The 18619-nt window shown below is 45.3% G+C and overlaps 1 protein-coding gene across 1 annotated transcript in view; it reads left to right on the forward strand.

The window, feature by feature from the left end:
* ATP8B3 (ATPase phospholipid transporting 8B3) overlaps nucleotides 1-18619 on the forward strand; it is an 807548-nt gene that overhangs the window by 397561 nt on the left and 391368 nt on the right. The window contains exons 9-10 of the mRNA XM_073545649.1: nucleotides 3247-3317; nucleotides 15471-15553. Coding sequence (XP_073401750.1) covers nucleotides 3247-3317; nucleotides 15471-15553 — 154 coding nt within the window. The remainder of the gene's footprint in view (nucleotides 1-3246; nucleotides 3318-15470; nucleotides 15554-18619) is intronic.

The raw sequence follows: 18619 nt of genomic DNA on the forward strand, positions 1-18619 counted from the left end.
TCTCTGTGTTACCAGGCTGAGACACTCACACAACCACCTGGCATCCTTTTATATCCACCTCCCACTATCCATTAGTAAGCAGGTGCGATACTGACCAGACTAGGCCACATAGGAAAGGAATCTGGGCGAGATATACCTGCCCTCATCCACTATTCCCACATGATTCTCACAGTACATTGTGAAAAGGTCAAATTTCTACTCTCAATCTCTATATATTCTATTATTATAATTTTTTTATTGTGTTACCCTTCTCACAGTCTCTTTAAACGTGTATCTGGTAGCCTAATGTTGAATTTTGGGTCTGCACTTGGAGATTTTGGAACATCAATGCATTAATATGCTGCACACAATTCTTCAGGTTTCAGCCTTACGCAGAATAATAAGCTGAGTAATAAAACATGGTCTGTATAACATAAACTCAAATCCAGTGTCTTTTTTTGGGAGGTCTATTCCCATGCACCTCTTCACACCCACACATGGGTATACACTTCCTAACTTTGGCTATTTGCTGTTGTCCTCCTCCTTCTCTTCATACTCAAACATCATATCACCATGGTGATCGTGGTCCATGATGCAACACCCACATAATCTTTTAAAAGGGTGTTTATGATGCCCATAAAAAAAAATTATTATACAGTATGTTCATGTATACCTCCCAGGGGTAAAGGTTTGTCAGCCCATACACTTAGAGCATGGGCATTACAAGTATAAGAGACCCGCTCCTTTCTAATGGGAACATTTTTTTTATGAGGCCCTCCTCCATGTCTCTTCCAAGGGGCATTGGAGTGCCTTTAAATATTTGGCAGCCCTTGCAATCACTGCATAGGCAAGCACTATGGGAGACCTACTTCCTAATAATGGGAACATTTTTTCATGAGGCCCTCTACATTTCTTCAAAGGGGCATTGGAGTGCCTCCAAATTTTTGGCAGCCCTTGCATTCACTGCATAGGAAAACAGTATGGGAAACCCACTTCCTAATAGTGGGAACATGTTTTCAGGAGGCCCTCCTGTACGTCTCTTCAGAGGGGTATTGGGGTGCATCCAAATTTTGGGCAGCCCTGCCACTCACTGCATACTGTTTAATAATGGGAACAACAAAGCATAGGCGGCTGGTGGATCTCTAAGAATAGTGAGGGCCGACTGCTGGCCCTTTAAGAATAGTATAGGCCACCTGATGGCCCTATAAAATTAGGCTTTGTGACTTTCAGAGTCCCTCCTTTATAAATGAAACAGGATGTGTCTGATGATGTGTCCACATGGCCAGATAAAGTGGTAAAATGTTAAACTGACATTTACCAGTGAATGCATTTGTCTTGGTTGAAAGCAATGCACAACACGGCACACTCGTTGGTCGTGAAGTAGTGTTCTTTCACAGAGCGACGCACTTGCGCGTGCGATAGCTGAAAGTCCACTATGCTGATGCTCGTACAGTCTCTCCAGCATATGCGGTAAGCGGGAAGGCAGAAGTAATGCTGTATCGCTGACATATCGGGCTAATTTTTAAGGAGGCTTGCACCACCAAATTCAGCACCAGGGATATGCATCAAACTAGAAAAGCCCAGAGCTGCTACGAGATTTCACACGTTATCGCACACCACCAGGCCCCGGCCTGAAGTTCAGCAGCACCAACCACTCATGAGTCTGTTGTTTGATCCTGGTTCATAGCTCATGTGAGGTGTGGGATTTTTTTCTCCCAAACAGATGAGTTTCTGAACAGCCTGCTGACATTGAAAGTTTGTGGTGTAGGTGTCACGTTGACAAGATGAGTAGGTGGTGGAGGAAGAGGAGTAGGATGAGGAATCCAGCAATCCTCAGTGGTGGTAGGATATGCATCAGAACGCCTTCCAACTCAGGCCTTTGTCACTGATGGCATTGTGCAGTGCACACCTTATTTTGTCTGGAACATGTTTCGTCCACCCAGAAAAGTAGTGGCGGTTGTAAAGCACATTGTCACGGGGATACTGTGACAAAGAGGAGCCATAAGATAGCAGTATCTGGTTACACAAACTCCTACACTGATTAGAACTGCTTTACCATTGTATTAAAACAGTGCAGGTTTTCTTTGATCTGTCATTGCAAGGGTTAATCAGTTCAGTTGATCTCCTAGAGCGCTCCATCCTGAATTGTCTGAGCTGTTTGTTGGCCACTCCTCTTGGTATGTATGTTCGCCACTGGCACTTGGGAGTTGGCAGTGATAGTTTTTACACTTCCTGGTTTGGAGTTGAAGAAGTCTAGTGGAGTAGGTAGTTGGAGAGTTGGTTTGTGTGTTTATCCGTATCCTTTCCCATTTGATTTCTCCTTCCTATTCCTTGTTTCCCACTCTGTTATGCGTGTATTTGTATGATTGTAGTTTTCTTATATCCCTGTCTGTTTACCCCTGTTTGTCTGGTTAATGTTTACCTATACAGTTAAGGTCTCACACCTCCCTGGGTGGAAGAGGGAAGAGATAATGGTTAAGATAGGAGCATAGTATCTCCACCATCCAGCGTAATCCTGGGGACAGGGATAGCCTAGGGCGCCTCTAGTTTGAGGGATCGGGTAGGTGCCCACAGTCCCTTGTCACTATGTGAATTATCACTGACCTTACCTTTTTAGATACACTATGGATCTTGTGGATACTCTGCCAGGGCAGCTACAACAACTCTGCTTGGAGGTGGCAGACTTACTCTCGGTTGCTTTGCAGCATCTATTGACTCCAGGCTTAGGGTCCCGGGCAACCCCTGGTGGAGACCAAGATCGCTTTGCTGGATAGGTTCTCTGGGGGTCGGGATAATTTGTGGTTTTCAGGGAATCCTGCAAGCTTTATTTTAGATTACTTCCTTATTTCTCGAATACCGAGGACAACGGGCGGGAATCGTAATCTCTCTTCTCCAGGGTTTGGTTTGGTTGACGAGGAGCCAGTGAATGCTTAGAACATGCTACAGTGGCTGCAATGACACCTAGTTTTTACCTTATTACATTAACAATGTATTAACTCCAAAACAGTTCAAAATGGCTAATAGATCAGGCAAGATGTCCAGGGAATGTGCCCCTGATGTTTTGCATCCACTGGTAAATTGAATGAGTTTTTGTTATATGATGGCCCAGGAGAAACAATTAAGTTGACAAAATTGTTAACAGTAATTATCATGTATGTTTCATTTCTGAATCTCTGCTGTATTTTTAATCAATAATCTACATATTATTCTTATAAGAATTAGATTTTTTATGTATTCAACTAAGCTATTTAATATTTTATTTTATAGGCAGATATATTTTTGCTGTACACCTCTGAACCAAACAGCCTATGTTATGTGGAGACTGCAGATATAGATGGGTAAGAATTTCTTAAATTTAATTTGCTAGAATAAAGGAGGATATTTTCTTTGAGATATCAGAACTTGTGCAATAATACAATTTTTTCCTATGAATTCAGCAAGAAAGTGATTGTAGATCAGCTTAAAATTTTTGAGACAGTTTTTATAGTGGCAATTGCATTGTGATCGTGAAGCTTAATCGGATGAATGGAAAACATTTGCAGTCATTCTTTGTATGAAAATTAGCTTAATCACAAAGAAAACATTACCACAAAATTTGTGCCCTATGCCAAAATGACCTGATTATATAATTTCAGTGATATTTTCAGTAGCTCGGAAAAAACGCATTAATGAGGAATAGGCAGCTGTTATCACATTGTAATGCTGATTGAATTTTAAGAGCAGACTATTTGAATTGAAAGGGTACTGGTGCTTGAAATTGTTGTCTTAAGGCCCTTTTACATTTAGCGATGCACCAGCGATCCGACCAGCGATCCCACCTGGTCAGGATCGCTGGTGCATCGCTAAATGATCGCTAGTGAGCTTTCATACAGAAAGATCTCACAGCGATGCAGCAGCGCACGATACTTACCATTCACACACAGCGATCCTGGCGTCCTCCCGCCCGCGTCCAGCGTCGCTCGTCGTCACAGCAGGAAGTCTCAGCAGGAAGCGCCTGACGAGAAATGGAGCCGGACATTCTCGCGCGATCAGCGATGGACAGCGGGGGAGCCGGTCGCTGGTAAGTATCACACATAGCGATATCGCTAGCAATATCGCTATAACGTCACAAAACCAGTGACGTTTTAGCGATATTGCTAGCGATATCGCTTAGTGTAAAACCCCCTTTATTCTTTTAACCATGGTTACTTCCAAAGAAACATGTGCAGTCATGATTGCTTTGCATCAATTGGTCTTTACAGACAAGGACATTGCTGCCTGTATGACTGCCCTGATGCAAAGCCGAAAAGCATTAGTGCGCATGCGCCGGTAATCTATGTCCCGGAAGTATTTTGCTGTGTTCTGGGACTTAGTTCTCCGACGCATGCGCACTATTGCCTTTCGGCTTTGCCCGCAGTTGGGCAAAGCATACTGCGTGTGCTCGAGTCAAGATTGCAATGCGCAGGTGCGTAATATGAAGGACAACTACGGAAATTACCTGAAATATTGCAGACAGTGGCCAAGGAGGGGTGGAGGAAAGGAGCCCAAACACCGCCCATCGGACCGGACACAACTCATTTATATAGAGCGTCAAAATTAGGTGACAGATTCCCTTTAATAAAGAATGGTAACAAAACAACCTCCAAGAGCAACTTCTCCCAAAATCCAGGAGCAATTTGGTGATGAACAATACTTTTTTCAGCATGAAGGAACACCATGTCACAAGTCGCTCAATGAACAAAGCATTGAAGTTTTGGGTACATGGCCAGAAAACTCCCCAGATCTCAATTCCATTGAGAACCTGTGGTCAATCGTAAAAATGGGTGGACAAACAAACGCACAGAAATTGTAATAACCTCCAAGCATTGTCCATGGATGTAACTTCCCGCTCCAGGACGGACTGTGCACGTCATGCCTTTGAACTGTCACTGGGTGTAAACACGTAGTTTCAGTTCAGTGCCGACAGCTGTCAGGCACGGCAAGGGGTGCAGGGACCCTTGCAGTCGGTCCCTGCACCCCAAGCGCTGTGATTAGTCAGTCAATCTGACCGACCAAACACAGCAGCGATCGGGCAGGAGAGGCTGAAATTTCTCCTGCTCGATCTCATTGCAGGAGCTCAGCGCTGCAGTGGCTGAGCTTCTGAACTGACAGCTAGGAGCAGTGTCCCCGCCGCCTCTGCTGTTAACCCCCTCAATGCTGCGATCGAGCGCGATCGCAGCACTCAGGGGGGAGGCAAAGGGTATGGGGCTCCCTCTTCTTCCGGTCGGCTCCGCCGACATTTTGTGATAGCCCGGGGCCCCGGCACAACCACTGTTGCAATGCGTTGGCCTCCGGGAAAGTGGCAGCCAGAGGCGGCGCATGTGCAAATTGAGATCTCAGTAATGAGATCTCGTCTCCTTTACAACCGAGCACCGCCGAATACTGCTGCGCCAGCCTGGTATGGGAGTCAGATCATCGACCTGCAGCGACGGATCACCGAACACCCCCTCTTCCCAGCCCAGGGCTAGCAGAATCACCCGACTCCAGCTGTGCCACACTCCTGGTAAGTAAATTCAGACTATAAGATGCACTCCCATTTTCCCAAAAAATGTTTTGGGAAAAAAGTGCGTCTTATAGTCCTATAAATGTGGTATTTTCATAAATTTGATATATATGTGAATAAAAGTTTAAAAACTTATGAAATGCTAATAATTGTACTTCATTATAGGACAGAACCATCTAAGACCGGCTTCATATTTGCGTTTGGCCGAGCTGCAGAGGGCTGCGGACTTCCTCTGTGAAGCCCCGCCCACTGCCGCACTTCCTCAGGTCAGCTCCGCCTATGTCTGCATGCGGCCTGCGTACCTATCTTTAACATTGGGTATGCAGGTCAACAGGGCAGATAAAGTACGCCTGTGCCGGAGCCTAGGCAGAAGTAAGAAGGACATCATCGCTAGAAGATGGGAGACACCTGACCGCGACACCCACCGCCCCCACCCCCCGATGAGTATAATCTAACTTGTTTTTCTTATCTTTCAGGTTACATCGGGGGCTTATCTACAGCATTACAGAAAGCTGTAGATAAGCCCCTGATGGCGGTGGCCGCAGCTTATAGGCCAAAAATGGGGTGACAGATTCCCTTTAACCCTAATATTTAAAACCTTACCATTTATCAAGTGACATGCATGTGGATAAGAGCTGAAAAATGGACTGGGCCCAACTAGTGGACACACAAGCATGGGAGACCACATCAATATAATGCCCAGCATTTTTTTGCATTTTATTTGAGAAAACCACAAAAAAATTGTTTGCTAAAAAAAATTACATTGCTATATTGATACTGCAGTCTTATACGTCTATCTGAAGTGGGCAAATTTTGCTGGCATTGTAATACTCTCTGCAACGTTTCCTCAACAGGGATATATAATGCATAATTTAAAATGGTCAAGGTGCATGGTAAAGGATGGGAAAGTGGACGTAATGCTGATGGTGAGCACAGAGGCCGAGGCCAGGGTGAAACTGTGCTTGCTGCGGAAGCACAACAAACACACACTTCATGTTGATCTAGCTTCCTGTCCCACTTTGTAGGGGGCTCGGAACACCACTCTTGAAGCGAGACCAGTATGAAAAGGTTGTTGGATAGATAGTAGATGTTTCCAGTCAAGTTGCCAGCACCACCATGTCTACCATCCGACCCAGTCTCAGTAGCTGTGATTATGGACCACATAATCCTCACCGTGATCTTCCTTCCTCCCACCATGCCGAGTGCCCGGAGACTTGCCATCCCACACTTGGACACTCTGAAGAGCTGTTCACATTTCCATTTATAAATTCTGGCCTCTGGCCCTGCCCGTTTCAAGCAGGACATGAGGAGATTGCATGTAGTGATGCCCAAATATTTGAACAGCCATGCTCACAAGAAGACGACGGTGGGAAAATGCAATTACTGTCACAAGAGGTAGAGGATGATGATGAGACACAATTGCCAACATGTGGTGTTGTTAAGTTAGCACGTGAGGGGAAGGACCAGGGTGCTGAAGAGGAAGATGAGGTGGTGGACGATAAAATCACTGACCCAACCTGGCAAGGTGACATGCAGAGCAGGGACAGCAGTGCACAGGGGGAATTGATCCGCCATACCACAACTGACAGAAAGAGGCAGTGGGATGGCCAGACACACAAAGCGGGCATCTGTTCCCCAAATCACCAACATGGGTGAATTTGCCAAGCCAAGGTTTATGTGTTCATGAGTCTGTCATGATCCCACAGCGGGTCGGTCAGCAGATGGCACAGCACACACTCAACAGGATGGTAAAGGGAAGAGGAAGACCCTACCGATAGGCAAAGAGCGATGAGACACCTCCTGAGCTCCATCCTGAGCCTGTCCCTGTACTCTCCTAATGCCCTAAGTGGGTCCTTCCCCCACCACCATCATGAACATTGTCCCTCACTGTCACTTCACACTGCACTGGCTAATGCACTGGCCGGCAAGAGCGCTTGCTTAACTACTCCAGATGGAACATACACAGGGGGTGGTGACAAGCAGGAGACAGACAAGGTAAAAACACAAAACTTAGCTCCCAGGCTCCGCTGCTAATCTCCACACCATAGAGGACAATGAAACAGAACTCCAAACTTAAGAAGTAGCTGACACTTCGCTGTCACCAGAGAGCTGCAACTTCAAGGCTACTCTCCATAGAATAAGACTAGGTTCACATTTACGTTTGATTCCGCAGCGTATCATCCACATTCTCAAACGCATGCAAAAACGTGTGCAAACACATGTTAACGCAGCTTTTTTTATCTGCATCATCTTATGCATCACGGCAAAAAAACGCAGCGTTTACATGCGTGTGTATGCGTCTTTGCATGCGTTTGAGTATTTTATGCGCATGCGTTAGACATTTCCAATTTTTACCAGTAGCTTTTCCTTGACATCAGACACCCAGTAGGCGTGTCTCATGGGATTTCTATATATATATAGACACACTGCACTGAGGAAATCCTCATCTTTGGCTGCGGTATCTAGCTGCAAGATGGATCTTGACCTGGACAGCTTCCTAGAAGATCTGGATTTACAATTGAAGTTGGCTGCTGCCTTTGCTTTTGCTTGTCAAGAACTCAGAAGAAGAGAAAGACTGAGAAGATGTTGTCGTCGCTATTGGCACACCCCATCCTTGAACTCTGAGAGAGCCGTGGAGCCTACCACTCTTTGTACACCGAGCTGCAGCAAAACCCGGAGAAGTTTTTTGACTACATGAGGATGTCACAACAGAGCTTCCATGACTTGCTGCTACGTGTCCAAGGATCCATCGCCAGGCAGGACACAGAGCTCCGTCGAGCAATTCCTGCTGAGGAACGTCTCTAGGTCACCCTGAGGTACGTAGTATTGAAAAAGAAACTCCTGTCACAAATAACCCTAACCCTACACTATCCCTATCCTTAACCCTAAGCAGTGTACTGATTTTTATTTTTCATTTTCTTTTCTGCAGATTCCTGGCTACTGGAGAGACATTGTCATCGTTACATTTCCAATTCCGGATTGGGGTATCCACCCTTTCTGGGATTATTGTAGACACTTGTCGTGCTTTAGTTGGCATTCTGCGGCAAGAATTCCTCCCCCAACCCACAAGTAAACTCTGGATTGAAAATGATTCCAAATTCCAGGAAATTTGTAATCTTCCTAACGGTGTGGGGGCTTTGGATGGCAAACCCGTTGGGATTATGAAACCATCTGGAAATGGAACAGAGTACTTCAATTATAAAAGATATTTTTCCATTGTTCTAATGGCTATTGTGGATGCCGATTGTTGATTCGTTGCTGTGGACATTGGCTCATTTGGCCAAGGCAATGACTCACAGAGGTTCAAAAACTCAGACATGGGCCAACGTTTCTATGGGAATGATTATAATTTTCCGCCGCCACGACCTCTGCCCAACACTGATGGACCGCCATTGCCTTTTGTTGTTGTTGGTGATGAGGCGTTCCAAATGTGTGCCAACCTCATTAAACCATACTCAAGTCGGAACTTAAATCACACAAAAAAAATTTTCAACTACAGACTGACAAGGGCACGAAGAACCGTGGAGTGTGCATTTGGATTGCTGGTATCAAAATGGCGCATTTTGTGCATATCCATTAATCTAAAAATTGACACTATTGATGAGGTTGTGGAAGCATGTGTAGTTCTGCACCACTACATCATGTTAAAAGAGCGACCAAGCTTACAACCTGAGGAACTTATTGCATTGCATGATTACCAATTTCACCCTATGAGAACCACAGTGGAAATTGCCCAGATGAGGGATAAGTTTGCCGCTTACTCTGTTTCAGATAATGGATGTGTGGCATGGCAAGACAAAATGATTTAAGCCGCTAAAATGTACCTGGTTTGTACCGGTTATGTTTAAAGCATACCTGTAATGTCAAACATTAAATACCTGTTATGTTTAAATGTACCTGTGATGTTAACATTTACATGTAATGTAATTTACCCCTAATGTTTGCTGAGTTAAATATAACCTACCTTCCCTCAAAATAAAGTGTGTTTGTGTTGTTAGATATAGTGCTAACAAAATACAACTTTTATTTTCAACAGTTTTACAACTTTTATTTTAAACACTTTTACAAAAAAATGGCTAAGTTTGGGGTGATTTGTTTTTTCTTCAGGGTTTACGTGAGGGTGAAATGGGGAGGACCTTGAGGGATGTGGAGCTGTGAGGATTGGGTAGTAGTTGATGAGGAAGGGGTTACAGGGGAATGGTCTACAGGGAAAGGGGCAACAAATTGAAGGATTGGATCAGGGATAGCAGTGGAGACATTGGGGATAGATGACAAAGTGGAATCATGGGAATTGATAGACAAACAGGAAGGAACAGACAGAGACACAAGGGAAGGTAGTGACAAATTGGTAGGTGAGTGTGGAGGTGATGGGTTCAAGGTGGGCATATTTTTTTGGCTCCTGGTTTTAGTCCTGATGCCAAGATTTATTTTTTTTTGGACCTCGCTTTTCTTGGCTGAGTGGGAGTGCTGGGCTCAGTAGCAGTCATCTGGCATGGTGCTGAACTGGGTCTCATTGTGGATACTGCTGGCTGCAGGGGTGCTGTAGTGGGCAAGGGTGCTGGAATGGGCAGGGGTGCTGGACTGAGCAGGGGTGCTGGACTGGGCCGAATTGTGGATACTGCTGGCTGCATGGATGCTGGACTCTGGAGCATGGTGGATGCTGCCGGCTGCAGGGTTGATATAATTGGCAGCGTGGTCGCTCGGTGATCTGGAGGCGGTGGTGGTGGATAGTTTGGTGCTGTGGGAGCTGGATAGTAAATTGGCTGCTGGTAGTATCCTCTGGCCTGTTGATTGAATGATTGTGACTGCTCCTGGGACTGCTGCTGCTGTAATGCGTGGCTGTAAGCAACCGGACAGGCCTGCATGACGTTCAGCTGGAGTTGAGGTGTAAGGTTTTCCGACATGCTCCGCTCAATTGCAGAAAAAAAATGTTGCGCTGGTCTATTAAGGTTGGCTTCCAGGCGGTCAAGGCGGTTGTTGCCTTCCTTGAACCCACTCTTCACTCTGTCAGCAATTAACCTAACCCCATCCTGGAAGACCAAGCTTAATTGCAGAAATTCGGGCATGCCTGACCTCTCCCAGGCCCTCTGCCGCTGACGAGAAGACCCAGCAAAAGCAGAGGCAGAGGGCTGGGAGAGGGGAAAACCTGATGGACCGTCTGTCTCTTCCCCAGCTTGTGAAGCCTGCAAGGTTGCTCCATCGCTGGTAGATGACTGGAACTGCATCTGTTCAGTGGCTGGTAGATGAGGGGCCGCTTCAACCGAGGATGATCCGGGTTGTGTGGTGCTGCACCAGGTTCTGTGTGGAAAAGAGAAAACATTAGTGCAAAAATCAAGGTTGTGTTGTGCTGCTCCTGGTTCTGTGTGTGGAAAAAAATTATAAATTAGTAAAAAGAAAAAAAAAATTCTATACTTACGTTTGCTGAGCAAGCACAGGCCTCAGAAAGGCAAGGTCCCAGTGATACTTGTATTTGCGGAACCTTGCAGCAGAACCACTTCTTAACCCGAACCTCCTCTCTCATGTCCTTGTTATAGCGGTTCTTCATTGAGCGCATACGGATTTTGATTTGCTTCACTGTGAAGGGGAAAAAAAAATTAGAAAACAATGCACATCCATTCACAGGTTCACTGCCGGTCCAGACCACATTGCAATACTTACCAAAATCAGTTCTGGCTCGCAGCGTGGCACGGTCCCAACCAGTCAGCAGCGATGTTGCCTTTTCTTCCCAGAGCTGTCAAATCACCACATTTTCGGAGTGCTGACGGTCACGGGTGTCCCACAGCGGTACTCTTTCTTGCACGAAGTGGATTAGTTATTTGTTGTCTTTATCCAGTGTGGCTTCTTCCCATTGTGAAACCTATAGATAAAATAGAAAAAAAGAATTTTAAGTAAAGCTGGAAAAAAAAATTGTATTACAACTCTGATGAAAGGAATACTTACACCCCGTTTTTTCTCCTGAGACATATGAGCCCGACGACCCTGGGAAGAATCCTCTCCACTGGACTGCTCCTGCTCTTCATCACTGCCAGGTACCTGTAAAGAAATTAAATGATTTAACACACATGTGGAGTATTGCCAGTCAATACATACCAATCAGTATAGCAAATGTGATTACATAATCTTTGTCCGGTCCACCCTGGGAAGAAGTCTGTTCTTCACTCGAGGACATTTTGAAGAGCAGGCAGTAGTCAAGTGAAACACTACAGAAAAGAACAGAAGAAAAATTAAGCTTGTAAAGATCCAAAAACGATGTAGACCAAAAAAAAAAAAGGAAAACAATACTTACACTACAGGCAGTAGTCCAAAACCACAGCAGTCAGCACAGGCCATGGACAGACGGCAGCAACAGGAGCCAACCACAGCACCAGGAGATGACCACGAGAAAACCGCTGCACCAGGAGACACCCACTGCGCCAGAGAGAATCGGCGAGTTTACAAGGAACAGAAATAGCATTCAGAGAGACAGACATTTCCAAAGTTTCTATACTTACATAGACAGTGTTGTCCTCACCACGATAGAAAGCAGCACCAGGAGACGAAATGGAGAAAACTGCTGCACCAGGAGACTCCCACTGCGCCAGAGAGAATTGGCCAGTCTACGAGGAATAGAAAAAGCATTCAGAGAAGCAGACATTCCAAAGCTTCCATACTTACATAGACAGTGTTGTCCTCACCACGACAGAAAGCAGCACCAGGAGACGAACTGGAGAAACCCGCTTCACCAGGAGCCAACCACTGTACCAGGCCAGTTGACACGTCTAAAAGTAAACAGAAAAAAAAATTAGTACAAAGTACAAACAGCAGTGAGGGAGGATGACATTTTCTAAGGTTCTATACTTACATAGCCATTGTTGTGGTATCTAGAGCTCTCAGTTATCAGGTGGATGAATCACTTCCTGGACCAACTCAGTAAAAAACCCCATGCATATAGAACGCATGTGCGTACGCATGCGTTCCCATAGACAGTTATGTGTTTATTTGACGCACTCATCCGCATGCGCATGACTGCGCATATTTGACGGATTTTTGCCGCTTCCAAAAATCAACATGTTGCGTTCTCCGGACCTCGCCGCACACCGAAAAACAACGCATGCATATGCTTACGCATGCGACCTGATGCAATGATTCAAGAGCTGCCATGATTCAAAAAAGGAATCATGACATTGGCACTTGACAGTCCAGATAACACCAAAAAAGGTCATTTGCAACATCTGCCATGCCAGAATTAGCAGGGGCAGCACAACTACCAGCCTGACCACCACCAGCATGCTCAGGCACAAGCAAGCAAAGTACTGACTACTTGGGCCAAACGCCAGGGTCCAGAAACAGTTTCTGCACATGACACCACTGCCTCTTCTCCTGTTCTCTGTGCAAGCCAATCCCCTGTCCATGACGTAGACGAAGATGCCTCCCACCCTGCACCTGTCGTTGCACACTTGCAACTACTGTCAGCAATCATGTCCACGTCCTTGTCCCAGGGCAGAGTTCAGTTGTCTTTTCCCCAGTCCTAGAAACGCAAGCATAAATACGCATCCACCCACCCACAGGCTACAATACTAAACGGCCACATTTCCAGACTGCTTGCCCTGGAAATGTTGCCGTTTAGGCTTGTGGAGATTCAACCTTTCCACAGCTTCATAGTGGAGGCTGTCACTCGGTACTTGGTCCACAGCCGCCACTATTTATCCCTGTGTGCCGATCCGGCCTTACACAAACTTGTGTCCCATAACATCAACCGTTCCATGATCAATGCTGTGACTGGGAAGGTCCACTTAACCACGGACACTTGGACAAGTGCTTGTGGCCAGGGACGCTACATTTCCCTGACAGCACACTGGGTGAACAGTAATGATCAACGAATTTGTTCAGAAAATGATCGAAAAATATAAATTCGGCACGAATATGGCTCATTTGGATTCGTGATCGGAAACCCGAGCAAAATTTTATAAAATTGGTAAAAATCAGTAACATTCGGTAGAAGTGCGGGAAAATATTTGCATTGACACAAAAATAGTTTCAGCACTTTAGCAACGAGAATAATGGTGTATCATGAGCGTTTGGCACATGTTTAATGAGGGAGGTGATTTCAGAGCCCAGAGCCCGACGTTCTTGTAAGCACAGCACAGCAGTCATTTTTATTTCCTAACTTTATGTGTCCACATTGCAGTTAGCCAATCAGGGTGCAGGAAACACCCACAATGTCCTGACACAGCGGCTTGTGTCATTGGCTGCTGAAATTACATGAACCTCTCCACATAAATAGCAAACATCTTGTTTTAGCGCCATTTTGACACTGTAACAGCGCAGAGAGGCTGCTCCTGACACTGTAGTATATCAGTCAGATAGTGTAGCTAGATAGTATCCAGTGTGGCTGTAAAATTTACCTTCCGGATTTTATTTTTTTTTTGGGGGGGGGGCATTACTGAGGTTCACAGATAAAGCCAGCAGGGCACATGTCCTACAAGTGTTTTGTGCACTGCTTCTCTTTTGTGCTCCATGCACAAGTATAGCATAATAAATAATATTTTTTCATTAGCGAAGTGTGAAAAAGCCTGCTGTATCCCACGTTGTCATTTATTGCTGTGGTGATATGAAACTGTCTGCAGGCCTAAGGCACATTAAATAAAGTAGAATTTTTTCTGTTGCTAAATGTGAAACAGCCTGCCGTATCCCACGTTGTCATGTTGTGGCGGTGATATGAACTGTCTGCAGACCTAACGCACAGTAAAAAAAAATTCTAATTTTTTTCTGTTGCTAATCATGATACAGCCCGCTATATAACCTTTTCAGTTAGTGGTGTTGAAATTGTTCTGTGTGCAGAGCTGTTGCACATTAAAATTAATTTATTTTATTTTTTTTACAAACATGATACAGCAGGCGAGATCTGAGTTTGTTTTGAGCCTATCTTCTCAATTATGTGCTTCTTTGGCATCCAATTTCTCATGGGCATCTTTTATACCTAGCTTGAGACATGCATCTGTGACACCTAGCTTCTGATGAGCATGAAATGCTCTCAGGTAATTGGTGTTGGGTAGATGAGTAATAGTTGTAGGCTGGATCCTGGATCTTGTACTTCCCATAGCCGCCCTGTTATTGATCCTGTTGTACGTTCCCATTCCCGCCCCCAACAATTCTCCTGTTACTAACGTTATACAGTAGATGTCACTTTTAAATTGTTTGGAGCATCCACTCAATCTTATACAGGCCTTATCGACAGGCCCCCAAAAATTCTTCTGTTACTAACGTCTTACAGCAGGGGACGTGTCACTTTTAAATTGTTTGGAGCATTTAGTCCATCTTATACAGGCCTTTTTGACAGGCCCAAAAAAATTCTTCTGTTACTAGCGTCATACAGTAGGGGACTTGTCACTTATAAATTGTTTGGAGACTATCTTCTAGTTTATGTGCATTTTTGGCATCGAATTTCTCAGGGGCATCTTTTATACCTAGCTTGAGACACGTATCTGTTACACCTATCTTCTGACGAGCATCACATGCTTTCTGGTAATTGGTGTTGGGTAGATGAGTAATAGTTGTACTAAGCTCTGGCTGCTGCCATTAGGTACAGATACTGGCTATGTAATCTAGCCAGCAAAAGCCACATTTGAAGAGAGTACAGCTCCTGAGCAATAACATACATAATTTTGGTTTAAGGGGTTAAGAAGTGCAAATAATTCATTAACTACAGATAAAGTTATCTAAGAGCACAGACTGATACTGGGAGGCCATTTTCCTCAGTCGGAGGAGTAAGCAGAAAGATCACATCAGCGTCCTAATTGAGTAACATGGATTAGTTCTGGGCCCACCTCTCCCACAGATCGTTTTGCAGCTTAACCGGCCACACGTTCAGCATATCTGTCCTTGATCCACCAGACATAATTTGTAGATGTGCTGCCTTTACTTTTTGGGTAATGAATGTTACAAAATATCTGAAAAACACCATTTCATGTCTTTTTTTTTGGTCTCCTAGAGAAACAAATCTCAAGTTTAAGCAAGCCTTAATGGTTACACATGATCAGTTCTGCACTACCGAAGGCCTGGCAGCATTTGATGGTGAGTACAGTTGGTATTTAGACCATTTATCTTTCCAAATAAAATATGACTACAAGCCCCTGCACCACCGAACACCCCCTCCTACCCTACCAGCCTGGGATCCGCTGCATCGCCCCACTTCTGCTGTCACCAGCTTCATGCAGCAGCGACCCTGGGACCCCGCTCCACCGCAGCTGGTAAGTTATATTCAGATTATAAGATGCACCCTCATTTTCCCACCAAGGTTTGGGGAAAAAAGTGCATTTTATAATCTGAAAAATATGGGATAACGAAGTTTAAGCCTGACTTTAGTCATACAGTACCTGGGGATGAGTGAGTAGTGAAGTATTCGGACTCACTATACTCGTACCGAGTATATCGTAATACTCGGGTATTCGGTACGAGTAACGAGTCCAATGTTAGTCAATGGAAAATGCGAGTAATTGTCTGCTGGACCCTACAAAGCGGTCTGGGGGCTGAGGAAAAGGCTAAAAAAGTGTAAATGTTTAAAAAATGTATGCTGTAAACAGGGGGCACCTGGTCAGGGGCTGCACGACTGGTTTTATACCACTGCTTCACTAGAATGTACAAACACTATTTGAAGTTCTGTCATTTTTTGCCGGCATAACGGGACTCGTACGCCACTTACACAGTGGCAGTGATATATCAGAAATGCCGTAAGAGCGAGTGATGATGGAGGCGACCTTCTGACAGCTAAGTGTGTAAGTGGTGTAAGGAGAGCGATTTGCCCTAGGGACTGTGTGATGGTTAACGCAGGAGGAAGAAGCCACCCATCATCATCATCACAAGGGATTCACAATTATAAAGCTTGGACTACTGTTCTTGTTCTTCCACTGCCACTGCCCAATGTGTAGGCATAGACATAGTGTCTTCAAACCATTAGCTCTAGCCCTACGGGCTGTCTCATGGTTGAAGCAGGAAGGAAGACTCAAGAGCCAGACAATTTTGAAAGTAGACTACTAGCACGGTAGTTCCAGTGCCCAATGTGCAGGCATAGACATAGTGTCTTCAAATCATTCCCAAGGGGCTGTATCATGGTTTATGAAGGAAGCAGGGCAGGTCTGAAGGGCCAAACAATTATGATGAAGCTAGGACTACTAGCACAGTAGTTGCAATGCCCAGTGTCCAGGCATAGCAGTAGTGTCTCCAAAAATTAGCCCAAGGGGCTGTATCATATTTGATGAAGGAAGCAAGGCAGGTCTGAAGGGCCAAACAATTATGATGAAGCTAGGACTACTAGCACAGTAGTTGCAGTGCCCAGTGTCCAGTCATATCCATAGTGTCTCCAAAAATTAGCCCAAGGGGATGTATCATATTTGATGAAGGAAGAAGGGTCTCATCACAAGTGCCTCCGACGGGAAATAATAATTAACGGAACATTGTTTTTATCTTATTCACCATGAGGTACATGTGGCAGAAGCAGGATTTCAAAACATGTATAAAAAGAAGAAAAGGGGCTTGTATGGGAAGGGATGGACGTGATCACCAATTGCAAAAAAATAATGTTTTGGGTGACTTTAGGTTGGGATACTGTCATCTGGAGGGCTTAAATACTGTTGCAAAATCCAGTCCTTGTCAACCTCTCTGCATTCTTTGTAGTCAACCGTGTGCGTGTATCTGTGATGATTGCCCCAGCGGCACTGAAAACACGCTCTGACATCACGCTAGCAGTAGGGCAGGCCAGCACCTCCAAGGCATATAAGGTGAGGTCTGGCCAACTATGCAGCTTGGATACCCAGAAATTAAACGGAACAGAAGCGTCAGGAAGGACGCAGGTATGGTCACTTAGATAGTCATTGACCATCTTGTTCAACTTCTCCCTCCTTGACATTGTTACTGTTTCAGCTAGTCCTTGGTGATGAGCCAGTTTCTCTCCCCATTAATGCATGCTGTTGCACAGAGCTGGTACCTCTGCTAGCAGTGGTGTCTGAGGATGCTGTTGCCATCAAATGATCGACGATAGCCCTTTTGAAGGATTCAATTGTGAAACCCCTTGGTGACTGAAACAGTAGCGAAGGAAATTTGTCCTTGCACCATGGGTCTAGAAAGGTGGCCAACCAGTATAGGTTGCTATTGAAAATGTGGATGACGCGAGGGTTTTGGCACAGACAGTCAGATATGAAGTGTGCCATGTATGCCAAGCTGCAAAGAGGCAAATCTTCTGTGACCTCAGAAGGGGGAACAATACCCATCCTCTCCTTGCACTGACTCTGCTCCTCCACCTCCTCATCTCCAGCCCAACCATGCTGGACAGACATGAAGCTGGGGTTGGGATTCCCTTCTGTAGCATGAGGTGTCCCCTCGGTACCACTGAAAAAGAAGTCCTCTCCCGCCTCGTTTTCATCATCATCTTCATACCCCAATGTTGCCTGATGATATTGGCTGGGCTGAGTAGGATCACCCATTGTGAAATCTTGCTCCATACCCAGCTGCTGAGCACGCAAAGATTCCATTTTTAGATTCTGCAGCGATTTTTTCAGCAGACATAGACATAGCCTGATCACCGCTCACAAGCTTGGTACTCAAAGTTATCAAGCACCTCACAAATATCAGCGATCCACACCCACTCGACAGTTTTTATGTGTCTTGGCTGAGTCAGTGTGACAGGCATGTTTAAGCTGGTATTCAGCAAGTGCCCTCTGCTGGTCACTTATCCTTGCCAACATATGATATGTTAAGTTCCACCATGTTGGCAGGTTGCAAATGAGTCGGTGGTTTGGCAAATCAAATTGATTTTGAAGCGCTGCTAGACCGGCAACAGCATTTGAAGAATGGCGGAAATGGGCGCAAATACGGCGCACCTTCTCAAGTAGATACGGCAAGTCTGGGTATGCTTTTAAAAATTTCTGCACCTCTAGGTTCAGCACGTGAGCCATGCATGGCACGTAGACCAGCTTCCCAAACTTTAAAGCCGCCACCAGGTTACGCCCATTGTCACAGACAACCAGATCGGGTTGGAGTTGCAGTGGGGAGAGTGTTATGATTAGGTCACCGAGGAGGATAGCCGGGGAATAAGCTAGGCAACCATAAAACCTGAAAGGTTGGTAACTAAGCGAATTGCAGACC

Source organism: Dendrobates tinctorius, unplaced genomic scaffold (genome assembly GCF_039654945.1).
Source record: "Dendrobates tinctorius isolate UK_male_01 unplaced genomic scaffold, ASM3965494v1 ptg000011l, whole genome shotgun sequence".
In the NCBI taxonomy this organism is placed as follows: domain Eukaryota; kingdom Metazoa; phylum Chordata; class Amphibia; order Anura; family Dendrobatidae; genus Dendrobates; species Dendrobates tinctorius.